General features: G+C 31.4%; 3 protein-coding genes and 1 non-coding gene across 7 annotated transcripts in view; 2 read left to right on the plus strand and 2 right to left on the minus strand.

The window, feature by feature from the left end:
• Trnaw-cca overlaps positions 1–46 on the minus strand; it is a 72-nt gene extending 26 nt beyond the window's left edge. Inside the window, exon 1 of the tRNA in view lies at positions 1–46. This exon is cut by the window's left edge and continues 26 nt beyond it. This is a non-coding gene — a tRNA (tRNA-Trp).
• The window catches only part of LOC111682832, a 173,729-nt gene extending 166,446 nt beyond the window's left edge, over positions 1–7,283 (plus strand). For all 3 annotated transcript variants that reach the window (XM_046951117.1, XM_046951112.1, XM_046951115.1), the window contains 5 exons: positions 1,988–2,375; positions 2,453–2,687; positions 2,755–3,273; positions 4,206–6,047; positions 6,114–7,283. In XM_046951117.1, coding sequence (XP_046807073.1) covers positions 2,005–2,375; positions 2,453–2,687; positions 2,755–3,273; positions 4,206–6,047; positions 6,114–6,644 — 3,498 coding nt within the window. In that variant the 5' untranslated portion in view covers positions 1,988–2,004 and the 3' untranslated portion in view covers positions 6,645–7,283. The remainder of the gene's footprint in view (positions 1–1,987; positions 2,376–2,452; positions 2,688–2,754; positions 3,274–4,205; positions 6,048–6,113) is intronic.
• Positions 7,284–16,727: 9,444 nt separating this feature from the next.
• LOC111682834 (thioredoxin-like protein 4A) lies at positions 16,728–17,488 on the minus strand. Its single transcript, XM_023444823.2, has 2 exons — positions 17,280–17,488; positions 16,728–17,206 (listed from the first exon to the last, which is right to left on the minus strand). Exons 1-2 carry the CDS (start codon positions 17,355–17,357, stop codon positions 16,856–16,858), a joined length of 429 nt encoding a protein of 142 aa, XP_023300591.1. The 5' UTR covers positions 17,358–17,488; the 3' UTR covers positions 16,728–16,855.
• Positions 17,489–18,943: 1,455 nt separating this feature from the next.
• Positions 18,944–23,631, plus strand: LOC111682836 (leucine--tRNA ligase, cytoplasmic). 2 transcript variants are annotated; one of them, XM_023444826.2, is made up of 5 exons: positions 18,944–19,101; positions 19,306–19,893; positions 20,418–20,659; positions 20,719–23,222; positions 23,289–23,631. In XM_023444826.2, exons 1-5 carry the CDS (start codon positions 19,099–19,101, stop codon positions 23,495–23,497), a joined length of 3,546 nt encoding a protein of 1,181 aa, XP_023300594.2. In that variant the 5' UTR covers positions 18,944–19,098; the 3' UTR covers positions 23,498–23,631. The 2 variants fall into 2 exon arrangements, with proteins under 2 accessions (XP_023300594.2, XP_023300593.2); XM_023444825.2 differs by lacking the exon at positions 18,944–19,101 and adding an exon at positions 19,110–19,247.
• Positions 23,632–27,933: the final 4,302 nt, after the last annotated feature.

Here is a 27,933-nt window from a genome sequence, read left to right on the forward strand (position 1 = left end):
ACCTTCTGATCTGGAGTCAGACGCGCTACCGTTGCGCCACGGAGTCACTTAATTCTAATGAATATCGTTTGCCTTATTAACAAAGCTCTGCTGATCAGTAAAAGCTTTTAAGTTATGTGTGTATATTCTTGTTCTCGTTTATTAATAAATTTAGCGTCCAACCGATTACCACTAAAACGATTCTTAAAGTTTATTTAATTTAATTCTTGTCAGTCCGTTTGTGTATAAATTATTTTTTTTTTTGCTGTTGGCAGTTAGTCAAACATTTGGTCGTAAGTTCGCTGATATGTTTGGCACGATTTTTTTTTAATTGTTTGATGTGTTTATTTTATAATTAAATTTGATTAAATTAAATTTATTAGTCTTGTCATGTTTGTTGTTGCTGTCTAAATGTTAGAGATAAGATAATTAATTAAATTTAATTTGTGTTATAATTTAGTGGTTGTAAGTTTTGCTCAACGGCACAGGTGCTAAAGGGTCAATGAAATTTGTTAAAAATTATTTTAAAAGAAACTAGATATATTTACACTCTAAAGGCAAATATAAGAAATTTCCCATTAACTAGTCCATAGTCAATAGTATATTAATAATTATCTTTAGTTACTATAACATTGGCTTGTCCGTAAATAGATCCACAGACTAGTCAGTGGACTAGTCTATAAAGGAGTCCATACTAATTATCGTTATATTTTTATGTTTCTAAACAAACTATTGAAATTTCATTTTAATTAATACTAGCTATACCCAGTGTGCTTCGCTACTCTAAAGGCAAAATAAATGAAAAAACTCCAGTAAATAATTTTGAAGATTCTTACTGTAATAGTTTTACAGATGTAAAATTTATAACAATTCGCTAATTTTCCCGAATGTTTTTATAAGATTTTAATGTAATCGATAAGAAATTTTAAAAAAATCTTACAGTTTCTCAGATAAACGAAATTTTTTATTTAATTCATATAGAAGGTGCCAAGACCCCATTGGAAGTCCGACTGTTATTTTTTAAATATTCTTATGAATGTCAAAGTTCTTCATGTAGAATTTGAAGATTTTAGATCTAATAGTTTCTCAGATATACGAATTTTTCTACTTAATTCATTTGGGGACTCACAGTCAGCCCCTTTTTCTTCAAAATATTCAGATATATAATAAAGTCCTTTGTGCAAAATTTGAAGAATCTTGTTCTATTAGTTTCCCAGGTAAACAAAATTTTGTATTCAATTTTTCTGTTTAATTCATATGGGGCTCACAGTCTGCCCTTTTCTCCAAAATGTTCAGATATATAATAAAGTCCTTTGTGCAAAATTTGAAGAATAAACAAAATTTTGTATTCAATTCATATGGGAGGCGTAAAGCCCCTATTAATAGTCCTCCCGTTATTTTCTGAATGTTCACATGAATGTCAAAGTTTTTCAAATTGGAATTTGCAGACTTTAGCTCTAATAGTTTCTCAGATATACGAATTTTACTATTCATTTCATATGGAGGCTTCAAGCCCCCATTATGAAAGTCCGCCCTTTTTTCTTCAAAATTTTCAGATGAATATTGAAGTTCTTGGTGCAAAATTCGAAGAATTTAGTGTAATTCGTTTCCCAGATAAATGAATTTTTATATTTTATTAATATAGGAAGTGTTGCTTCCCTCATGGAGGTCCGTCAATTTATTTTCAAAATGTTTTCTTGGGTGTTAAAGTTAATGGTGTAAATTTCTAACTGTATTATTTTCCAAGATTAACGAATTTATATATTTTATTTATATGGGAGGTGCCACGCCCCCTACTTACCTATTAACATATTTTTCAATGACCACTACATTACTCTACCGATTACACAGAAACAGTCTAGTAACGTGTTATTAATAAGGTGTTACATAATTACTTTCTAATTCATTAGTCAACTTCTACGTATATTGATTTCTTATAGCCAAATTTTAGCATCACCCTTATTCTCAGAAACTTTAAAACATTTCTCCCATTATTTATCATTTGCAGAAGATGTTCCTATAGAAATGGCAAAAATTTCACGACGTGCTGTTGCCTCGTCGTCTTCAAATAGTGCTGCGATAACGTCGTCCTCTTCCTCTACATCTGCACATACGTCAACATTGTCGTCGTCGGGATCAACAGCCGCCACCGCCGCATATAAGACGTCTCAGCAGGCAGTATCTTTCGAAGGACGTACAAATGCCAACAGTATTATAAATGAAGGTAAATCGGCGAGATCGGTGCCCTCGGGTGCTACACATTTTATTGATACTCCTTTGGGTGGTTATGCGAGTGCCTCAGCTACAGTTACTGCTACGCCATATCCATTACGAAATGATGGTACACAATTTACAACAACACATAGTAATGTGTATGCCTATACAACAACGATTGGGTAAGATTGATCTTTATATATAAATTTACTTTCCCCACACGTTCCAGAACATAATAGTTTTTTTTACCTCTGTTTAGACCTAATAAAAATATGCCGTATACTGCCTCACCCCTGCCTCCGAATAATGCAACTATACAAGAGCAATTATATCAACAGGAACGTGACCGCATACGTAGGGAATTCTTTGAGACTTACGACGTTATGACCGGTGTCCGTATAGCCGCTACTTTGGGTGGTTTCTTTGGTCTTATGGTGTTCTTGATAGTGTGGAAAAGTCGCAGTAGCTCAAATGAGACTTTAAAGGTTTTAAAAGTAAGTTCTTTTGAAAATTCACAAAAAAAAGAAACAATTGTTAAATTTATTTCATATATATTTCCAGGATCCGAAAATGGCTGCTGTTGCCGCTGTTTGCATGCAAGAAGAAGAGGAACGTGAAATACAAGAAGCCATGGTTGCCACCGGTATGTCAATATATCCCGATGAATATGATACTATACTCTACAGACGTCAACGTATGCTTTCCCTGGGCAATGTCAGTGCACCGCCTATGCTTAATAGAGGCTTTCGTTTCTCTTCGGTAGGCGGTGGCTATAGTAGTTTACTGGAACCACCAAGAAGATTTTCATTTTCAGCTGCTTCGGGTGCATTGAGTATAGGTGGCGGTAGTTATGCCGGCAGTCGAAGGCGTAGTGGTTCCGAGACGTCACGTATATTTAGTAATTACCCTATGGGTAGTAGTTTTGGTACCGATGACTATTTTGTCGAAACGGATGATGAATTGGAAAATGGCGATTATCAGCAGCGAGAGACTACGGTTCATATGGAAGATGTGGGGAAACGTTATAAGCGCACGGATTCGGTTAAGAGTAAACAGGGGTTTCTTGAAGTGCCGTTAATGGTAAGAGTTGTTATGGATTTCGTAGTTTGTTTTAAGGCGGGTAATTCAGAAAGTCTTGAAAAAATCTCATAGGAAGTTATCGGTATTTAAGTAGTTTATCAATGACTTATCTTTAATAGAAGAGAGTTTATTGAATCAATATTTCTTTAGGCAAATGTATCTTAATTTGCCTAAAGAAATATTCTCTAAAAAAAGAAATTCTAATTCCAAGAATTTTCTATCAATAGTTGCTTAAATGATACAATCAGAAAACTTTGATATACTTTTAACCTCTATTATGAGATTTTTCTAGACTTTTACTTACAGCTTTTTTTCATATTCATATTTGTTATACAGTTTCCTTTCCTTAAGTTCTTTGACTTTATTTTATTTTTCTTACTCAGGAGTTGTTCTCCCTAACATTTAACGATTTTTTTAGTCCGTTTTTTTATATTTTCCAACTTGGTTGTCTGATCTTAAAATAAAGTTTACTTAATACAATGAAAGAAAAAATATTTATTTCACTTCCTTTTTTATTATTTTTTCTTTGTGTCTCTTGTACTCTTTCTTTCTCTCTCTCTCTCTATCTCTCGTTTTCTTACTACTCTTCTAACTTACTATTTCTCACTATATATGTATATCTCTCTCTTTCTTCTTTCGCTCATTTTCTCAAAAAGGATACGAATTTTTTCTAAGTCCATACAAATTACAAAAACAAACAAAAACTAGAAAAAGTTTAAAGCTGGTCTCATAGCCAGTCTTAAACAACCTTAAAGCAAGCCAAACAAAGTCTTTGAATAACCCATACTACATCTAAATCATTGAACACACGGATAAATTGGGATAGTTTTCTTAATCATGGTAGTTTTCATAGACCGTTGCTATATGTGTTAAAAGAAAGTCATATTACATATTTAATCCCAATACAAATTTCTCCTCTCCTTAAAAAACAGGGTCAAGACTCGCGACGCAGCAGCGCCATGACCTGCTGCAGCACTGACAGTTCTTATTTGGAAAGACGTTCTTCTGCCTTTACGTTGGGTATGTCAAACCTGCCGCCATCATTACAGCGAAAATGTTCAACAGCTTCACGAGCATCGAGTACCGATATATGGGATTATTATTATCCCGATATACAAGTTATACAGCCCACTCCAAAGCCATCACCTTGCCCCTCCGAACGCAGTATCTACGAACAATTGATGGCTCAGGCGCCAACACCATCACAGCAGCAGCAATCTCAGGCTTCCAAAACAACGACTATAACTATAGCAATGGAAACATCATTGCGAGGTCTGGCCACAGTAACAACTGCCAGTAAACCCGCCTCCAAACCCATTACATCACTAACAACAACGGCTTCAGCAAATGCCAATGGTTTGGCGTCATCGAAAGCAGCCGCAACGCCCACAACTTCCAATCAGTTTATACGAAAGCATAGTATAGCATTCTATGATCCAGAAAGTGCACAGTCTGGTCGCAAACAACAAATTCACTCAATAAGCGCCGACACCGTAGACGTCTATCCCTATAATCAACCATTGACTGAAAGAGGTATTTATGATGCCTCGAAACCAGCACAATCTGCTCCTCCGGTGGGTGTGCATCACGGCTTCCGTTTTTCGGATTCCCCCACTGAGGAGCTGCGTCTTAATGTGAAACGCAAAATTGCGGTAATGGAACTTCCACGCATACCATATCCCGAACAGGACACACCGCCCAGTTTAGCGGCATTTGCCTGTGAGAATAACAATAGTTTTCCATATTCAAATTCCGCAGCTGCCAAGGCTGCGGCTAATGCCGCCAATTCTAGTAGCATAAGTATTGATAGCACCCCCTTAAGTATTGATAAGCTCAATGGTAGTGGCAGTTTGGGTACTATTTCTGCCAAGGCTTTATTCAATGCCGATAAGAGAGCCCCTTTGGCATCATTAAGTTCCTTTAAGATTTCATCTTTGGAATATCAAGATTCTGAACTAAGATCTATGGATGAAGATTCGGTATTTCTAGACAGTGTGGCAGATACCGATGAAGATATGCAGCAGTTAAGCAGCGACAGTGAAGAAGCCAGTTTTCCAGAAGATCAAAATTTAGAAGCTGCGGATAGTTTGATAACAGCAACTAAGCAACAGGATAGTGTGGAACCCCTTGCCACCGTAAGAAGAACTACGAACGCAACCACATCGAGATATCCCCTGGAGAAACGTTACAGTTTAGAAGTTTCCAATGCCAACACTCCAATAACCACCAGTTCACCCACTGTAGGGGGACTTGTCAGTGGTATGCCCATAACTGCCAGTGCGCGTGTACGTAGATCATTGCTACAGCGTCATCGCACCATAAGCGTGTCTTCCAGTGATCGCGTAGCTTTACTGGGTCAGCCTCTAAAAGAATTTTCCTCGAGTACAGCTCAAACATCAAACACGTCATTAGATACCAAACAACAGACACCATTGGAAACCCATTTTGGTGCCATTATTTGTACAAACAGTCCTCCAACACATCCCCGGCGAGCACAACTACTGCAACAGTACAGCGACCCACAAAGTCTGCCAACAACTACAACTACCACCACAAACACCACAGAGGAGGATACCTGCTCCACCCTGAATACCGAAGTGGGCTTGGGCCCAGACACTGTGGCCGATATACGCGATGCAATAACGGGCGGCAGCACTGAGACTGTAGCAATGGGTAGTAGCACAACGAGGGGCTCCACTAGCCTTACCCAGCACAGTAGCTTAAATACGGTTGTGAGTTTTGGTCGTTCCAGTCCTTACGGTGATTCACAGCACGTAAGTATCGAAGATGTCTCACAAATACATTTCCCAAATCATCTTCAACATTATCATCATTTACAGCTGCATCAGAATCAGCTTCACCAACAACAAAAACAACAACATCATCATCAGCATTCTCAGCAAAAACTGCCAATTTCAACATCAACCCAATATGATCCTTGTGCCTCTTCTATTTCCGATTCTTTTATACAAACAAAGGAACCTTTAATAAAAATGCCTTCTTCTCTTAAAAGCCTGATACTACAACATAAACCATCATCTGCTACACAACAACAACAACATCAACACACTGTTACACCCATAACAATAAGCCGCAGTGCCACAAATCTTACCTATACCGATTCAACACCCCAAACACCAGACGATTATTGTTATGCATTCGAAACACAACACAGTCCTTGTCCTTCGGTAATGCTAGAATTACCCCTCATCCGTTTGCCAACCGAAGATAGTTCGACCGAGAACTCACAAGCATCTGAACACACTAAAGGTGCCGATCAGGACTTTAGTCGTAGCTGTAAGAATGATCAACCAAGTGATCCCAGTTTACCGGGTTCATCACGTAAATGGTCCAAAGAAACATTATTCTAGCTAACAGTTTTTCTATGTCTACCATCAACAATATCAGTTTGTTTAGTTTCTAATATTGTTCGTCTTCGACATTTGATAGCTTTCATTTAAAGATCACTTTACATGAGAACATACATACATTCATACATGTAAAATGACTATTTAATATGGCGGTATAAAGTTACTTTAGATAGATAGAGCTGTAGAGGAATTTTAATTTATTTTAGAAATTTTTTAATTAAATTTCTAATATTAACTTAAACTTACAATTTTAACTACAGTTAAAGCTAATGCCAGTTTAAGCTAATGTTTAAAATTTTGTTTTAAACTTACAATCAAAACTTGTCTCCAAATTCATAAATGCTTAATAAAGTTATTGATGGTTTATTGTAGGAATTTTGTATGGAAGATGTGCGTAATTAACCTAAAATAAGCGATTTATATCTTTATAATTACGGGGGATACCCCCGTCTTTAACTTACAGTTAAATCTAGTATCGTAAACTTGCATTTTAAACTTGTATTTCAGACTTACAGTTTAAACTTGTGTTTTAAACTTAGAGTTTAAACTTATGTCTTAGAGCGGGTATTTCAGTTAAAAATAATATACATTCTTTGTTTAAACTTAGTTTAATATATGTTTTGTGTTTTTCAGAAAACAGTAACGTTACTTATTAACTTAGTTTAACTGACTGTTATTGGCCAATTAAACTTAAGTTATTAGTGAGAAAACACAATTAACAAAAACAATAAAACAATGATTTTGGAAGAACATAAACATAATATTTTAGGTAAAATGCATTTTTTTATTTATTATTGTTTTAAATGTTTATATAATATTTTTTCCAAAATTTTTCAGTTTACAAAAGTATTATTTGCAAAAATCAGCTGTTCATTGTTTATATTTTTTAGTTAAAAGTTGACAATACTAACAAAGTTAACTGAACTTAAATACAAAACTGAAAAACACAATCATCGGTTAAAGTTCGAGTAAATTTGCCTATTTTAACTGAATAGTAACCCGCCCTTAAACTTAGAGTTTAAATTTGTGTTTTAAACATACAGTTTAAAATTGTGTTTTAAACTTACAGTTTAAACTTGTGTTTTAAAGTTACAGTTTAAACTTGTGTCTTTGTGTCTAAACTTGCCGCTTTAACTGACAGTTTTAATTTGTGTTTTAAACTTACAGTTTAAACTTGTATCATAAACTTACAGCTTAAACTTGTGTTTTAAACTTACAGTTTAAATTTGTGTCTTTTTGTCTAAACTGCCGCTTTAAATGACAGTTTAAATTTAAACTTTTAAGAGCGGGGTTTTGAGGTGGCAACCATATGCCAATTAATAATAAGATTAGTAAATATAAAAATAAATCTAATCTGATGTTTTTGAGTTTGTTTATTATCGAAACGATGCATGTTTTATAAAAAAGAAGAAGACAATTGTAAATGTAATATGAAAATTAATGAAAACTTAAATTTAAAACAATAAGATGTATTATTAAGTTCACATAATTTATAATAATCGATAAATCAAACATTTTAATGTTTATTTTAATAAAAATTGTATTAATTTTTTTGGCATCAGCTGTTTACACTTTTACATTTCTCGCTCAAGTTTAAACCACCTCTATTGGACGCTTAAACTAGCAAACAAAATTAACTGATTGAGTATTCAAAAACAACTTTCGCTGATTAATTTTAATTTAATCCCTAATCTAACTAGTTTAACTAGGATTAAAATAAATCTAAAGTTATAAATTTAAAATTAGTTTAAATATTTATTAATCTATAGATAACAAGTTTAAATATAAATCATTTGTCAAATTTTATTAAATTTTTTAAATTACACTTCATTTCCCCCCAAAATAAATAAATTCCTTTACAGCTCTGTAAATCAAAACCTGCAAAATAAATTCATACTTTTCATCATGATAATAAGGGATAAATACATATTTTCTGTGCAATTTAATAAGGAATTTATATATAAATAAAAAAAAATAATAATTAATAAATAAAACAATCTAAATAATTAATTTTATATATAAAGAAGAGCTTGTTGTTAATTTTTATTATATTATAATAATTACACAGTGTGACAATATTACCAAAAAAAATGTATTTACTCTACATGTGATCTAGTGCAGATTGTAGATCTGATTAGACTCTAATCATTAGAGTAAAAGGAGTAGAAGATAAACAATTTAAAGATCGACAACATTGAGAAAGATTCTTAATTCTGTTTAACTCAACTAGACCTACAAGTTGCTTCTGGTCATATGTTGTGTAATATTTTGTTGTCACACAGTGTTATTAATTAGTCTATTAATTAGTAATTAGTGAAAATGGAGAATTGAATGCAGTAAAATCAGTCAGTATTTAAATACAAAAAAGTCCTTTTTGAAAAAAAAACAAAACATTTAGCTTTTAAGTAAAAAAAAAATAACAACGTTAGTAGTTGAAAGTAAGAAACCAAAGAAAAAGTTAAAATATTTAAAACAAATTTGGATGTTGTTTTTATTGTTTTAGTATTAAAAAAATAAATTTGAAAAATAAAAAAATCGTTATTTTGCCATGCAAAATTTTAGTTAAAATTTTGGTTTCCTTTTTTATTCAAAAAAAAATCTTATTTAATGAATATTTAAAGAAATAATTAACCTAATACACTCTAGATTTTTCTTTAAATATTCGCTTAATATGATCATAATTTATAAAGTATTAAAATATAAAAAATTAAAAAAAACTATATATATATAGATATATTAGTCAAGAGACTGTTTGTTACTCTGTGTTAGATAAAATCTACTTTAAAAAAAATCGTATTCTTTTACTTTCATTACACATACAAACATACTTTATGTGTCTTTACTCTAAGGTTTCTCTTTATACGGTTTCTTAGTTAAACAATATGAAAATTTTGAATTAAAGATTGTCTAATTGCTTTATTCAGGAGTATTAATTAAATTAAAAACCTATTTATAATAACTTGTCCTGAAGACCAACTAATTAAAGTAATATTTACACTATTAGTAGTGACAACTAAAATAGAAAGTCGAAATAGTCATTATATATATTGAGATTGTACTCCAGTCTATATTCGATGCTATAGACCAATTTATTGATGAGATTATACTCTACTCTATGATCGACACTGTATACCAGTCTCTAGTCGATTCTTTAGATCAGACCATTGCCGATACTTTAAAGTTTAAACCAATCTGTAGTTTAGATTTTAGATTAATCTGTAGCTGAGACTCTACACTATAGAGTAGTCTACAATCAAGGCTATAGTTATAACCTAAAATCGAATCTATAGACTAATCCATAGTTAAGACTTAAGATTAGTCTATAATATAGACTATAGATTATTCTACATATAGTTAAATCTATAGACCAATAATTAATCGAGAAAATATATCAGTCGAGAATACATCGAGGCTATTAACTAAAATATAGTCTGGTATATAGCCGAAACAAAAAAACAATTTTACAGTTAGGACTTAAGTCAAGTCTATAGTCCAGACTTGACTTAAGTATATATAATCGAGATTATAAACCAATCTATAGTCGATACTATGCTATAGTCGTAGCTACAGTACTGACTATAGTCGTGACTGTAGATATGTCTATAGTCATGACTATAAAATAGTCTATAGTCCATAATTGTGACTATATTTGTGATTACATTTGTGACTATATTTGTGACTATATTTGTGACTATAGAATAGTCTATATTTGTGAATGTAGAATATTCTGTAGCCTTGACTATAGAATGGTATGTAGTCTTGACTATAGAATAGTCTATAGTCCTGTCTATAGAATAGTCTATAGTCCAGATTATAAAATAGTTTATAGTCGAGACTATAAAATAGTCTATAGGTGCGACTATAGAATAGTCTACACTATAGACTATTCTATACAATCTATAGTCAAGAATATATAGAGTAGTCTATAGAATAGTGTATAGTCGTGACTACAGAATGGTCTATATACGTTACTATAGAATAGTTTATAGTCTTGACTATAGATAAGTCTATAGTCATGACTATAATATAGTCTATAGTCGTTACTATAGAATAGTCTATAGGTGTGACTATAGAATAGTCTATAGTCATGACTATAGAATAGTCTATAGTAGTGATTATAGAATAGTCTATAGTCGTGACTATAGAATAGTCTATAGTCGTTACTAACGAATAGTCTATAGTCAGTATAGACCGTAGAAAAGTCTATAGTCCTGACTATAAAATAGTCTATAGTCATGACTATAGAATAGTTTATAGTCGTTACTATAGAACAGTATATAGTCGTTATAGACTATAGAATGGTCTATAGTCGTTACTATAGAATAGTCTATAGTCATTATAGACTATAGAATGGTCTATAGCCATGTCTTTTAAATAGTCATGACTATAGAGTAGTATATAGTCTATAGAATAGTCTATAGTCGTGACTATAGAATAGTCCATAGTCTTGACTATAGAGTAGTCTATAGTCTTGAGTGTATAGTCGTGACTACAGAATAGTTTATATTCGTTACTATAGAATAGTTTACAGTCTTGACTATAGAATAGTCTATAGTCATGACTATAGTATAGTCTATAGTCGTTACTATAGAATAGTCTATAGGTGTGACTATAGAATAGTCACACCTATAGACTATTCTATAGTCATGACTATAGAATAGTCTATAGTAGTGATTATAGAATAGTCTATAGTCGTGACTATAGAATAGTCTATAGTCGTTACTTACGAATAGTCTATAGTCGTTACTATAGTCTATAGTCATGACTATAGAATAGTTTATAGTCGTTTGTATAGAATAGTATATAGTCATTATGGACTATAGAATGGTCTTTAGTCATTACTATAGAATAGTCTATAGTTATTATAGACTATAGAATGGTCTATAGCCATGTCTTTTAAATAGTCATGACTATAGAGTAGTATATAGTCTATAGAATAGTCTATAGTCGTTACTATAGAATAGTCTGTTGTCGTTACTATAGAATAGTGTATAGTCGTTATTATAGAATAGTCTATAGTCGTTACTATAGAATAGTCTCTAGACTATAGAATAGTGTATAGTCGTGACTATAGAATAGTCTATAGACCATAGAATAGTCTATAGTCGCGACTATAGAATAATCTATAGTCTATAGTCGTGACTATAGAATAGTCTATAGTCGTGTATATAGTTTAACCGAGAGAACAGTACAATCCCATACTCTAGACTATTTAATTAACCGAACTAAAAGCCTCTCTATAATCGAGACTATTTATTTACATATTACTATAGACTATAGTGTCCAGTTGCCGGAATTTATTAAACAATTTACTCCTGTGGATCTAGAAGGTTCATTAACAAAATTTAAATTTTGAAACTAAAATTTAATCTCTCCAAAGAGCATTTATACGATTTTTATTTTACAATTTTCTAATTGTTTGCCACATACCACACATATGTACTTTAGGTTCAAAAGAAATTTTTCATTAAAAACGTAAATCAAAAATACCAAAATATACAACATTTCAATTCTACTGCAACTCATATACCTGATAAAATAAAAAATATCAAAAAGCACTTTATAATATTTAAAAAAAAATACTGAAACAAATTAATACAAACCAAAAAAAAAAATGCACCAATAATAATAAAAATAAATAAACAACAGAAAACTAATGTAGAAATTTAAACAAACAAAAAAAATAATAATAATATTTTCATACCACTTCATACAAAATAAAAAAAATAAATTATAGAAATATTTTTTAGAAACTAAGAACAGCCAACAAAAGTAGTATGAATAAAAAAAAATCCAAAAAAAAATAATAATAATTTCCTAAAATCATCCCACCTATCAAGCATCTATTTTTCTACTAAATAAAGAAAAAAATTAATCAAAAAATCTGTAATACATAATAAATTAATATAAATAGGAACTTATTTTTTAAATAAATGAATAAATAAATAAAAATTAACCTGAATAGTCTGTTTCATCTCTAAAAACAAAAATGCAAGGAAATATTAATTTGTAATTAATAAAATAACAAACAAATACATACATACATACAAACATACATATTAAAACTATTTTGTACCAAATTCAATAAACCAAATGAGAATTACAATACAAGCAGAAAATTCTTTTAAAAAGAAAAAAAGCTAAGTTTTGAACAAAAGCTTTTTCTAACAAAAAAAAAGAAAGCTTTTAAAAATGAAAGCCTGTTTTTTGAAAAAGTTTTATTCAAAATTATACAATAATTTAAAGCTCTAATTTCCAAATAATAACTTTTAAGCTGAGTTTTTCTAAAAGCTTTCTTTTTACAAAACTACAAACAGCTTTACTCAAGCTTGTCTACTATTAAAACTGTAGACATATTCTCAAAAATAATAAATTTTGTTTAAGAAAATAAATCAAAAACTATAATAAAAAAATAAATAAAAATTTGATAAATAATTATATTGTTTTATTATTATTTTCTTTTTAAATAAAAAAATGCTGAATGAAGATCGTAAACATAATTATTAGTTACTTATAAAATAAATTAATATTAAAAATAAATATAAATATAAAACAAACAAAAAATGTTGTAGTCTCATATTTAAGAATTGTTCAATGATTAGAATCTATAAATAAAAAAATCAAAACCATAAAAGAAAAGTTATTTATTAAAATAAACAAAAACTAAAAAAATCATAAAATGTAGTGGAACCAATTGTTTGATAAAGAAAAAGTAATATTAATATTAAAAAAGAAAATTATATAGAATTTAAGTTATATGGTGAGAAAAAATGATCAACAGAAATAAATTTAAATAAATTATTTATTAATCGAAATATTTTCCAAATTTAAGAAGAATTTATAAGAAAATTTTCATTTTACTATATAAAACTGAATATAATTTAAGAAGCATTTTTTTAATATAAAACAAATCGAGTTTAATTTTATAATATTTTACGCCATCTTTATTTTCATATCAAACTTTTATTTTTTAATAATTTACGCCATCTTTCTTTTCATGTCATACTTTATATTATTTTAGTTTTTCTTTATTAATATTCGTATATTAATGGCAAACCATTAATATACGAAATTAAAGATTAAACTATAGACAAATCATTAGACCCTACTATTGATAAATCTATATTTGAAAATATAAATCGAGCTCTGAAGTTTTTAAAAATTTCTAAAATTAATTTATTCCCCTTTTTTTCATTAACAAATAATTTCGAAAACAAATTGTAAATTTTTATATAAGGTCCCTTATTACAATTCGGCACTAAGGGCGAGTTTTTCTGATAAAGATATTCTTCATTCTTTGGTTAAACCTGCTTTAATATATCAAATGCCAATTAATAATCAGATTAATTTAAAAATAAATTTAATCTGATGTTTATACCTTTTGATGTTTTTGAGTACAAGATTACACTTTGCGGTGTTGCCATAGAAAATAATAAAAAACGTCACTGTTTGCTATCAAAACAATGCATATTTTATAAAAAAGAAGAAGACAAATGTAAATGTAATATGAAAATGAATGAAATCTTTAATTTAAGAAAAAAATATGTATTGTTAAGTCTCCCTAGTTTATACTAATCGATAAATCAAAAATTTTAATGTTTATTTTAATAAAAATTGTATTATTTTTTTTTGGCATCAGCTGTTTACACTTTTGCATTTCTTGCTCAAGTTTAAACCACCTCCATTGGACGCTTAAACTAGCTTAACAAAATTATCTGATTGAGTATTCAAAAACAACTTTCGAGGATTAATTTAATTTAATCCCTAATCCTCCACCTAAAGATTGGCCCTTAGTTTAACTGTGTGTAATTGGCCAATTAAACTCAAGTTATAAGTGAGAAAACACAATTAACAATAAAACAATGATTTCGAAAGAACAAAAACTTAATATTTTAAGTAAATTGCATTTTTCTGATTTGTTTTGTTTTATTTATTATTGTTTTAAATGTTTATTTAACATTTTTCCAAAATTTTCCATTTTACAAAAGCATTGTTTGCAAAAACAGCTGTTCATTGTTTGTGTTTTTGAGTGAAAAGTTGGCAATACTAAAAAAAGTTAACTGAGCTTAAATCTAAAACTAGAAAAACACAATCATTGGTTACAGTCCGTCTAAATTTGTTCCAAATTTTAATCTAACAGCAAGTTAAGCCTAGTTTAACTGAGGAGTAAGAAACCCGCCCTAACTAAAGGTAATATATTATTATCTTAGTTTAACTTTTTTCTTATAATGCAGAAAAATCATTTCAAGTTATTGCAATTGTACTTTAGTTTCTTTCCGACTTGTACTAATGGTCCTAAAAACCTTAACACGTTTAAAAACCACATTTAAGGGTTTTTGAGTTGGCAATCAAATGCCAATTAATACTTAGATTAGTTAATCTAAAAATAAATTGAATCTGATGTTTTTCAGTACAAGATTAAACTTCACAATGTTGCCACACAAAAGAACAGAAAACTTCACTGTTTGTTGTCAAAACAATGTATGTTTTATAAAAAAGAAGAAGACAATTGTAAATGTAATATGAAAATTAATGAAAACTTAAATTTAAAACAAAAAAATATATATTGTGAAGTCCCTAAAATTGATACTAATCAATAAATCAATAAATACATCTGTGAGAGAAACGTCAATAAGTTTTAGTTAAAATGTTCATCAAAGGATTTTTAAACAGATTTTTACGTAAATTGTTTCCATAAACCATTGATAAGTGATAATGAATAAGAGCATCTGATCAAATTGTGTCAATAGACTTGTGCAATGATTAGTCAAAAGATCGTTCCATTGACTATTCAATAGGCTTTCCAATAGACCATTGAATTGTCTACTCTATTGTCCATCAAACAGGTCAATAGAGTAGTCAATAAACTAGTTAATAGACTATAAACTATCCAATAGACTAGTTCATAGATTAGTCTATAGACTGTGTTTTCTCACTTATAACTTGAGTTTAATTGGCCAATTACACTCAGTTAAACTAAGATAATAAGTAATTTTACTGATAACTGAAAAACACGAAAAATATATTAAACCAGGTTTAACCAAAGAGTGAAGATTATCTTTATCAGAAAAACTCGCCCTAAGCAGTATACAAGTCATTAGGCTTTTAAAATCTTCGAAAAATAAGAATAACTCTTAAGAGTTATTTGAGACTCTGATAAAACCATTGAGGGCGAAATTTTTAATAACTCGTTCAATTTATAAAGAATTTTCCTTAATTTGTTTTACTTTTTAGAAAGTTCTTGCCAATAATTAACAAAAAAAAAAAGAAAACAATTTGAATTTTCAGAACAAAATGTTAAAAATTTCAATATTTCCAAAACATTTCCCTGTTAAAAACTGAAATCACAAAAACATGGTGTGAAATTTTATAAAAAAAAAACTATAATTTATTTAAAATAAAATAAATTAAATTTGAAAAATAATATGATTGATGCTACAGTATTAAGGAAAATCAGTTAAGGCATTTATTATATAGTTTAACAAAATAAAATATAAATTAGCAAACAAACATTGTTATCTCAATAATAAGAAAGTTAAAAAAAATTGAAGCAAAAAATCTAAACACCATTAAATTAATTTAATTACATTCATATGTATTTGTATTATAATTTTAATAATTTAAATAATATTTTCCATAATTACATACATTTTTTTCTTTAAACATTAAAGAATAAAACAAATAACTAAAGAATAAAACAAATAACTACGAAATAGTTTTAAACAAAATCAAAGAAAAAAATTATTATAATTTAAGTAAAATTAAAAATAATTAATAAAAAACATATAAAACAACTAACAATATAATTATTATTAGTTGAATGGGTATCAAGAAAAAAAACACACAAACAAAAAAAATAAGAGAAAAACAACAAATAATTAAAATTCGTTTAAGTTAAATAAAACAGAAAATAAAAAAAAAACATATATGAGTAAAATTTTAGTTAAATGTTATTTAAAACAAAAGAAAAACAAACAAATTCGAAAAAAGAAAAAACAAAATAATATGAACAAAAAGAAAACCATTAATGTAAATGTTAGCAACAATTTAATAAAGAAAATCAGTAAATAATATTACAAAAAATCATCAAAAAAGTTGTTTTATTTTTTATTTAAAATAAAGATACAAAATACACTTTTTTTAAATTTCTTTATTTTTATTTACCAAATACTAATAAAAAACTAAAATATCTTAAATACTACTAGTACTCCTTAATATCTATACTTTGTTGAATAATCCTTAGGTGATACCACCAAACCGCGACCTTTACGGGCACCCCGATATACTGTCTCTACAATATCAATCATTTCTTGTTTATCTTCTAGAGGCCAATTGATTTTGTTATTATTACCAGTACCCAAATCAATCATAATATGTTTATTACGGAAGAAAAACATAACCGTACAGGGATCATACAATTCATACATTTTATTAAAATCAGGAACTTCTGTAATGTCCACCAAATAAATGACAGCGAAATTTTTCACTTTCTCTGCTATACTATATAAGACTTCGTCCATTTTCATACAGGCCGGATCCCAATCGTGGCCAAAACGTATGACCTATAGGGAAAATAACAAAAATTGTAAAATAAATGCATATGTAAATAAGGCTTTACGAGCAACATTTACTTACCACTACACGATCTTCCTCAGATAGAATGGCCTGATCGACTTGCCAGCCATTGTGTAAGTGAGGTAACATATAAGACATGTTGCCGGTTTATTTTATTTTACTTCTCTGCTTAATATAATTAATTTATTTATTTGTTAATATTTATTTTCTAAAATGTTTGCTTAAATTTCTAGAAAACGTTTAACAACACAGCTGATTCCAGAGTCCTGCGCTGACAAATATTAACGCCGTTTCATACTAATAACAACGACTTCAGTTTTATAAATCGTTGTTGGCCGACAAAGTATACAGTTATTTTCAAAAATATTCAACGATTTTTAATAATAAAACAAGAACTTAGATATTAACAAGTAGGAAAGTATATTCGGGCATGGCCGACCATATAATACCCTACACCATGAATATATTTTTAAATTTTTATTTTTTTTTTAAGAAACTTTTACGTTGAATATTACCATAATTCCAAAATATTTAAGCAATTTATTGATAAAAAACTAACATTTCTAAATGAGTCTTTATATAGGTCAAATATGGGCCGATCCTCGGTAAATTTGGGAAAGGATATATTTTTAAATAACAGTTAGTTTTGTTGAGTTTCATTGCGATACAAATGGTTACAAGTAAATTTTAGACGTTTAAGACATTTTTTGAAGGGGGGGTTTGTATGGGGGTTAGGGTCAAATAAGGGCCGATCCTTACGAAAATCTGCAGTGTCATTTATACTTATATAGAACTTATTTGTGCCAATTTTCAGAGAGATAATAGAATATTTGACGTAATTATGGCATAAAAAGTACAAATCGGGAGGTACGGTTGTATGGGGGCTAGGTGAAGTAATGGACCGATTTCAACCATTTTCAATAGGCTTTGTCCTTGTGCCCAAAATCATGCTTTTTCCAAATTTTATCAAATTATCTTGAAAATTGCGGCCTGTACCCTGCGCACAAGGTTTACATGGACAGCCAACCAGCCGGACGGACATGTCTTAATTGACTCAAAAAAGATTCTGAATCGATCGGTATACTTTAAGGTGGATATTGGACCAATATTTTTGTATGTTACAAACATCAGCATAAACGTATAATACCCTCCCCGCTATAGTGGTGTAGGGTATAAAAATTGGGATTTTGAAAGCAAATATTATAAAAATCTGTATTATTTACCGGAAGAGGAAATTTTTGTATATAAAATAATATTTTATTTATTCCTCTCGTTGTACAAATCATTTTACAAGATTTATTTTCAAACTCAATTACTTTTAATATCTACTCTATTCTATAGTCTTGTCAATAGTCTAGTCTGTGTCTAAACTATAGTCTAGTCTATAGTTTAGTTTATAGTCTAGTCCATAGTTTAGTTTATAGTCTAGTCCATAGTTTAGTTTATAGTAAAGTCTAGAGTCAAGTCCATAATCTGGTCTTAAGCCTTGTCTATAGTCTTGTATATACATAGTCTAGTATATAGTCTATAATCAGGTTAGTACCTTAAAAAGCTAAAAAAAGTAAAATTTTTGTTATAAGTTTTATTTCAAAATTTTAATATTAATATATTATAATAATATATTATAATAATTATAATTAATGTAAATTCCCAAAGCTAACTTTCCTACGGTGCTTTTTAAAATCTTAAAATTGGCAACGTTGATCACACTGGCAAAGAAAAACCGCTTATTAAAATGTCAAAACTCTTTTGGTTCTTTTTGGTGGAACAACACGTTGCACTTTTTGTTACAAGATTTTGTTTAAATTTATAGCAAAAATTTGAACAATTCTTAATAAATTGTTTCAAAAAATAGCAAGTGCGCAGCTACAATAACATTATGGTAAGTACATGCAAACAATTTACAAGCTGTGGATAATGTTCGACAAATATTTTGATTCATTCATAAGAATTAGTTTTACAAAGAAGTGTGGTTGAGTGTTTGTCGTCATGATTTTCTCCAGAAGACATTCCCTTAGTTTGGCTGATGTAATTTACAAGGAATATTATAAATGAAATGTAAACATTTTCTTTTTACTGCTTATAGGCTAATGTGGAGCGTAAAGGCACCTTTAAGGTGGAATATTTACAGAAGATCGAACAGCAAGTGCAACAACGTTGGGAACAAGAACATCTACATGAAATCGATGCCCCGGCAGAGCCAAAAAAATCTCAAGATGAGAAATTTTTTGTAACTTTTCCATATCCCTATATGAATGGCCGTTTGCATTTGGGTCATACATTCTCATTGTCAAAGGCTGAATTTGCTATACGCTATCACCGTTCCAAGGGTAAACGTGTTTTGTGGCCTTTCGGTTTCCATTGTACCGGCATGCCTATTAAGGCCTGCGCCGATAAATTGAAACGTGAAATGGAAGATTTTGGTTATCCACCACAATTTCCAGTTGCCACGGTAGAGGTTGCTCCTGTTGAAACTTCCGATGTGCCAAAGGATAAATCGAAGGGTAAGAAGAGTAAGGCTGTGGCTAAGACTGGTTCGGCCAAATATCAATGGCAAATTATGCAAAGTTTGGGTTTACAAGATGAGGAAATTAAAAAATTCGCTGATGCTGAGCATTGGCTAAATTATTTCCCTCCCTTGGCTGTTAAGGATTTGAAGAGAATTGGTGTACATGTAAGTATTGAATTATTTAATTGAAATAGGTTTTTTGTTTAGTGGAATTATAACGTAGATTTAGGGAAGTTTTGTTTAGTGTGCGTTCTTTTGTTTACTCACTTCATAAGTAAAAGTGGGCTTCATCTATATGTTGATGAGTCATTTATGAGATACATGTATATGTAAAGCTAAGTATACGCGGTATTATCAGAAATTTAGTAGATATCTAGTTTCAATATAAACATGTTTCAAAACTGTTCAATTCATAATCTGAAAGCTGTAACGATTTTTTATTCTAATTATAAACCTTAGATATTTTAAATCACAAGAAGCTAAAAATTTGGAATATTATATTAATGAATATTACAAATGATTCTCAATTGCCACAAGCATATTCTTGATGAGGAAGCCTCAAAAAGATATGAAATCAACTCTGAGTTAGTTAGAGATTACTAGGCCTTTTACGCGCTCCTTTACCAGCATCTCTGATATAAATTGAACCTACGACCACCGGATAACTACTAAAATTATTTTTATTCTAGGTTGATTGGCGTAGAACTTTCATAACCACCGATGTCAATCCCTTCTACGACTCCTTTGTACGCTGGCAGTTCATGCACCTGAAGAATCGTGGCAAGGTTATGTATGGCAAACGCTACACCATCTATTCGCCCAAGGATGGACAACCTTGTATGGATCATGATCGTTCCACGGGAGAAGGTGTAGGACCACAAGAATATACTTTAATTAAAATGAAAGTCTTGGAAAAACCCGCTAAACTAAGGTAAATTAAAAAAAATCTTTCTTTTTAATGTGAAACTTATACATAGATAACTCTTTTAGTGCCATCAAAGAGCCGATATATTTGGTAGCTGCCACCTTAAGACCTGAGACCATGTATGGCCAAACTAATTGTTGGTTGCATCCTGACATTAAGTATATTGCTTGGCAAACTACACGTAACAATGAGGTTTGGATCAGCACTAGACGTGCTGCTAGAAATATGTCCTATCAAGGTTTTACCGCTGAAGAGGGTAAATTTGTTGAATTGGCCGAATTGACGGGACAAGATCTTATGGGTACACCTTTGTCTTCACCTTTAACCTCACACAAAGTCATTTACACTTTGCCCATGTTGTCCATTAAGGAGGACAAAGGTACTGGTGTAGTGACCTCTGTACCATCTGATTCTCCCGATGATTATGCTGCCTTAATGGATTTGCAAAAGAAGGAAGCTTTTAGACAAAAGTATGGCCTCACCGATGAAATGGTTTTGCCCTTTGAACCCATTTCCATTATTGAGGTACCCACTTTGGGCAATATGTGTGCTAAATATGCCTACGAATTGTTGAAAATTCAATCCCAAAACGACAAAGACAAATTGGTTGAGGCCAAGGAATTGTGTTATCTTAAGGGATTCTATGATGGTGTTATGTTGGTGGGTGAGTTCAAGGGTAAAAAGGTGCAGGATGTCAAGAAAGACTTACAGAAGCAATTGGTCGACTCTAAGGAAGCGGACATTTACTATGAACCCGAAAAGACCATTATTTCTCGTTCTGGTGATCAATGTGTGGTGGCCTTGTGCAACCAATGGTATTTGAACTATGGCGAAGCAGAATGGCAGGCACAGGCTTTCAAGATTTTGGAAAAAATGGAAACATTCCATGATGAAGCCCGTAATAATTTTGAACATTGCTTGAATTGGCTGCATGAATATGCCTGTTCGCGTACTTATGGCTTGGGTACCAAACTACCTTGGGATGAACAATGGCTAATAGAATCTTTGTCTGACTCTACCATTTACATGGCATTCTATACCGTGGTTCACTTGTTGCAAGGTGGTTCTTTCCGTGGTGAAAAACCCAGTCCATTGGGCATTAAAGCCGAGGATATGACTCCCGAGGTTTGGGATTATGTATTCTTTAAGGAGACTCCTTATCCCAAAACAACAAAGGTGCCAAAAGCTACTTTGGATGTTTTGAGAAGAGAATTCGAATATTGGTATCCTATGGATTTGAGAGTATCTGGAAAGGATTTAATACAAAATCATTTAACATTCTCCATCTACAATCATGCTGCCATATGGCCCAATGATGAAACTAAGTGGCCCAAGGGTATGCGTGTCAATGGTCATTTGCTTTTGAATTCATCAAAAATGTCCAAATCTGATGGTAATTTCCTAACACTACATGAAGCCGTCGATAAATTCTCAGCCGATGGCATGCGTTTGTGTTTGGCTGATGCTGGTGACAGTGTAGAGGATGCCAACTTTGTAGAGAGTACCGCCGATTCTGGTATTCTGCGATTGTACACCTTTATTGAGTGGGTCAAGGAAATGTTGGCTGCACGTCCTGCTATGCGCAAGGGTCATCATCATACCTTCAACGATAAGGTATTCATTAGTGAAATGAATTTGAAAACCAAACAAACTGATGAACACTACAAGAAAATGTTATTCAAAGAGGCTTTGCGTACTGGTTTCTATGAACTTCAACTGACCAGAGATAAATACCGTGAATTGTGCGGTACACATGGTATGCACGCGGATTTGGTATTCGAATTCATACGCCGTCAAGCTTTACTCATTGCTCCCATCTGTCCTCATGTGGCTGAACATGTTTGGGGTTTGCTGGGCAACAAACAATCCATACTCCATGCCCAATGGCCAGAGGTGGGTGCTATTAATGAAATTGATATTATGTGTTCGGAATATTTGATGGAAGCTGCTCATTCCTTCCGTTTGAATTTGAAAAATCTTTTGCAAGTCAAAGGTAAAGGTGGCAAGGAAAAGGCTGTCGATCCCACTTCCGTTAAACCCAATAGAGCCTTAGTGTGGGTGGCCAAAACATATCCTCCATGGCAATGTTGTGTTCTTGACACCATGAGAGAATTGTATACTCCCACCAATTCACTGCCTGACAATAAGGTCATTGCTGCCACTTTGCAAAAGAAGGAGGAATTGAAAAAGTTCATGAAACGTGTTATGCCCTTCGCCCAAATGATACGTGAAAAGGTGGAAAGTGGTAAAGGTTTAGCTGCCATGGCGGTTAATCTTGAATTTGATGAACGTCAAGTTTTGCTTGACAACTTGGAGTATTTGAAGAATACTTTAGATTTAGAGGCTTTGGAAGTAAAATACACCGATGATCCTTCGGCACCCGAAAAGACAAGAGAAGAAGTAAGACCTGGCAGTCCCTTTATTGCTTTCACCGTTGCTCCTCATGTTGCTGTTACATTTACAAATCCCGTTGAGAGATCTAGCCTGTTTCAAGTCAACACTGTTGTCTCCGAAGGTGAAACGGTTAAAACGCTGCGTGAAAAATTAGGCAAAATTTTGGGTTTTAAAGGTAAATATTACTTGCGTTTTTTATTTTGTTTTCATTTATCTTATTTAGTTTTATTATCATTTACAGCTGATTTGTCTACTCTGCAAATCTGGCGCTATGATGATCCCGTTTTGGGACCTCGTCAATTACCCGAATTCCAAGACTTCAGAAAGGGAAAAACTCCTTTGACCGATGGTTCTTTGTTACTGGATATGGAGAAACAGCAAATTACTTTGGTGGAAGAGAATGGTAACTCAATACCTGTAGGGCGTTATTTTATCTATGTTGTAGAGTGATTTAAAGTATTTTATAACATTTTCTTTTAGTTTTTTCTTTATTTGGTTTTCTTTAATTTTTCTTTTCATTTGCTTTTGAGTTTTTTTTATTTATGAAATAAAAAGTATGTTGTGCAAAGCATAATTAAAATGCTTATAAATGTGTTTAAATTTAATATTTGTTTGTGTATTATAGAATTTGTTTTTGATCTATCTATTGGTCATAGATCTCATACAAGGACCATATGCGAAAATCACTTAGGGTGGGTTTCTTACTCTTCAGTTAAACTAGGCTTAACTTGCTGTTAGATTAAACTCGGAACAAATTTAGGCGGACTTTAACCGATGATTGTTTTTTTCAGTTTTAGATTTAAGCTCAGTTAACTTTTCACTCAAAAACATAAACAAAAAAAATTAAACCAGATTTAACCAAAGAATGAAGATTATCTTTATCAGAAAAACCCGCCCTTAAACGTCTAAGGGCGGGTTTCTTACTCCTCAGTTAAACTGGGCTTAACTTGCTGTTGGATTAAACTCGAAACAAATTTAGGCAAATTTTAACCGATGATTGTGTTTTTCAGTTTTAGATTTAAGCTCAGTTAAGTTTGTTAGTATTGCCAACTTTTCACTCAAAAACATAAACAATGAACAGCTGTTTTTTGCAAACAATACTTTTGTAAAATTGAAAATTTTGGAAAAATGTTAAATAAACATTAAAAACAATAATAAATAAAACAAAACAAATCAGAAAATTGCAATTTACTTAAAGTATTAAGTTTTTGTTCTTCCGAAATCATTGCTTTATTGTTTTTGTTAATTGTGTTTTCTTACTTATAACTTGAGTTTAATTGGACAATTACACTCAGTTAAACTAAGATAATAAGTAACTTTACTGATAACTGAACAACACGAAACATATATTAAACCAGGTTTAACCAAAGAATGAAGATTATCTTTATCAGAAAAACTCGCCCTAAATTTCCCAAAAGCACCAAACTTATAATTTGATGTGTCGGGAATTCCTGTGAATAACACTAATTGAGAGGCTAATGTATTTATTTATTAATGTATTTAAAATAATTTGTTATTAATTTTAGCTTGTTTTGAAGTTGTTTGTTAATAATTGGAATGCAGGTATTGAACTGCTACATTTTTGGAATTTTTTAATGTAAATGAATAGTTGTTGTCAATGTATTTATTGTTTATAGTTCTTAAAATATTTTGGGTGATTCATTTCGTCATCATCATTCCTATCAGTTACCAGGTGAGTCAACATTTCACTAATATGTAACCGCGAGTTAGACTCCCAACTTGTGGCTAATGGTAACCCGTAGAAATAACTACTTCCACATTGCCACCCAATACTGCTGGGTAGTATGATGTTAATATTAACATCTGGGAGATTTTCGAAAAATGCAGTCAATTATGGACTGAATTCTATATAATTCTAGTGGCTTCATAATTTTTGTTGAATTTTTTCATAATATTAACAATAAACTGATTATTTGTAGAAGTTGTAATGTGGGGATTAGGATCAATTATGGACGTTACTATATAATATATCATAGAGATTTTGATTTTTATAAAATTATTTTTAATTGAATTTAATCGTTCTACTAGTATAAATAGCAAGTTTATAAATGAACGTCAGAGTCCTGGGAAATTATATGAGGCTAGATTAAAAAAATATATTTACAAACATATATAGTAATTTTGTTGCTTGATCATATATGATACATATTTCGATATGTACTAAATTCGTAGTGATTAGTTTAGACTCTAAACTTTAGAGTGATTGATCATCCTTCTCAATTCCAAAGAATTACAAAGGGCAAGTTATTTTCGGATAAAAACAAAAACAGTATTCACTAACGATTATACTCAGTTCAGAAACTCTGTTTCCTAGGCGTTATTTCTAAGAATTTTCCAACCAATGTTTGTGAGGGATTTTATATCTGAAATAATAACAATCCCAACATATTTGCATTATATTTTTGCGAAAATCCTATTTTTAATTTTACCTCGTTGTGAAAAATAGTTTTGCGTTCATTATGTTAACTAAATCAAGCTCCCTTCCCTTTAAAGCTATTATACTCGCTCTTTCCTTGCTGAATATTCCCGAGTGGTTTGGTACCCATGATTCTAATCTTACCATTGGATGAGTATTCAATTAGTGCCTTCTTATGACTCCTAAACGATTTTAGAATTAACTTTACCATCTGAAATCGGGAAAATTGCTATCGGTGAACATGTAAAGTCATGTGGGCGCCATATTTATTCTAATCTACTTTACGCATTTCGTTATTGCTCGGACTTCTGCTTGAAGGCTAATGTTTTGTTCTTCAATATAGAATCCCATGCCCACTTTGTCCCCTAATTTAGAGCCATAAGTGTAGCTACTGTTTCCTACCAATATTATCGCTAAAGTTGCGCTTGGCAAAGATATTAATTCTGGGATCAGTATTTCAAAGTTTCATATTCTGTGTCTGGTATGGTATGAACGCCAAGGTAACATACGCCCCCCGGGGTATGTTACCTTGGCGAGACCTCTGCCTTGGTGTTATTGCAATCCCGGGGTATAAAGAGGTGGCCAATACCTTCAGTCTGGCCGGGACTGAAAAGTTGGTTACAGTCTACAGCTTCACTTAGTCCTTGCATAGATTGCCAGAGGTCAGACCAGAGCACTGCATAATTTGGTACTACGGGTGGCCAGTTGCCCGCAAGACTATGTCCTGGCTGGTCTGTTGGTTGAGGTTCCTTCGGGATACACGTAGTGGTTGTGGTTTAAGCCCAAATTCGCGGGGAGAGTAAGTGACGGTTAAAAGACTGATGCATTATAAAGTCAATATTTCGGGATAAGTTCCGTGCTGTTGCCGAAACAACAGATACGCCATAGAAAAGTGACTGTGGGACTAAGCGTTGGAAATGAGTCGGTATTAATTGTATATGGTACGGGGCGAATGTGGGGTACGGCATGCCTCATCCACCCGTCTACCTATAATAAATGTGTCGTATGTTTTTCTCTTATGAATGTGTCGTGTAAATGAGATGTGTGCTGGATTGTATGATGATGGATGAAAGGTTTTCCTTTCTTGTCCAGATATGTTCAGAGTATACTCTGTTCATATCAGAATTACCACAGGGTGTCCCTGTGAGTAAGAACAAAGTCTCGGCTTATTTGATGGATTCGTAGTTCGGACCACCGGTTAGGTCTCTAGGTGCTGTTGCCGAATCAACAGAGGTCATCCCATTTGCATGGTTGTGAACGGAAGTGATACTTTACATCTCGGAAGTTAAGCAGTGGTTCATCAATGGTCAGAGATTAGATAGCTCGAGTATTTCAGCAAAGTGCTTGTACATTAGAGTGCTCCAAACTTGTATGAAGGAAAAAAATTTATCCTACAAGCCCTCCCCCACTAGAATTGTTCTATGGGTTATAAAAATAAGTCGTGCAAAAAATTAGGTCAATAGGATTACGTTAACTGGTTCTGACACCATAATCAAAAAGGTTTAAGCCTAAATTTTTTAAGATGAATTAATAGGATTGCAAACGGGTTTTATTGAAATATGTCCAAATGGGCATGTTTTTAAAACATCGGGGTCATTTTGACCCCAAGGCCGTTATAGGGTTAATTAATTTTTTTCACTATTATTGTAAATATCGGTTGTTAATAAATAAATTTCTTAAGTTTTGTGATAATCTACCTAGAAATAGAAACAATTTCGACTAATTTCCATTAAAAAAAATATTACAAAATTTGTCCTTTGACCTTTAAAGTTTATGGGTTAAAGGCGTAAAAATTGCATGGAACTCTGGATTTTTATTTAGAAATATGTGGACTAATAAATTTACAAAAGGTTTCATTTAAAATACACAACAATTGATCTAAATTTTTGCAGGTCTTATTTTTATAACCCGTAGAACAATTTTAGTGGGGGGAACGGGCAAAATTCGAAACTTAGTTTTTTTTTGGAGCACTCTATTGTACATGGACTGACCCATTACATGTACAAAAATTGCCACCTGAGTTCTTGAAGGATTCAGGAGCAATGGTAGACCGTTGTTAATCAACACCACCGTGGGATAGTGCATCATGTCAGGTACTCACGTAAAGCACTTCGACATTCATTCTGTCCAAATTCATAGTCCAAATTCCAGATGTATATAACTTAATTTAATCGTTTCCTATACAATACTATTAAATATATATATTAGGTTTAAATTACAAAAATATTTAATCTCGAAAGGAAATAGATTAATAGGTAATAACAACAAAAGGCATGTACTTCCCATTTTCCGAACCGAAACATTATAATTAGTTTAAAATTCTTGAGCCCCTATTTCAAGTGCAACTGAAAAAGTGCATGACAACAGTTGTTACATACAACATTTAAATAAAATTTTAAAATATAAAACAATGGTTTTGAAAAAAAAAGAAATCACTTAGAAAAACTTC

This window comes from Lucilia cuprina, chromosome 2 (assembly GCF_022045245.1).
Source record: "Lucilia cuprina isolate Lc7/37 chromosome 2, ASM2204524v1, whole genome shotgun sequence".
Lineage (NCBI taxonomy): Eukaryota > Metazoa > Arthropoda > Insecta > Diptera > Calliphoridae > Lucilia > Lucilia cuprina.

Bases quoted from the DNA above. Each gene is read 5' to 3' on its own strand.
- LOC111682836 (XM_023444825.2), top strand. From the start codon at position 19,209: ATGATTTTCTCCAGAAGACATTCCCTTAGTTTGGCTGAT. The intron at 19,894-20,417 runs GTAAGTATTGAA...TTTTTATTCTAG, and splicing joins TGAAGAGAATTGGTGTACAT to GTTGATTGGCGTAGAACTTT. The intron at 20,660-20,718 runs GTAAATTAAAAA...TAACTCTTTTAG, and splicing joins GAAAAACCCGCTAAACTAAG to TGCCATCAAAGAGCCGATAT.
- LOC111682834 (XM_023444823.2), bottom strand. From the start codon at position 17,357: ATGTCTTATATGTTACCTCACTTACACAATGGCTGGCAAGTCGATCAG. The intron at 17,207-17,279 runs GTAAGTAAATGT...TTTTCCCTATAG, and splicing joins CTGAGGAAGATCGTGTAGTG to GTCATACGTTTTGGCCACGA.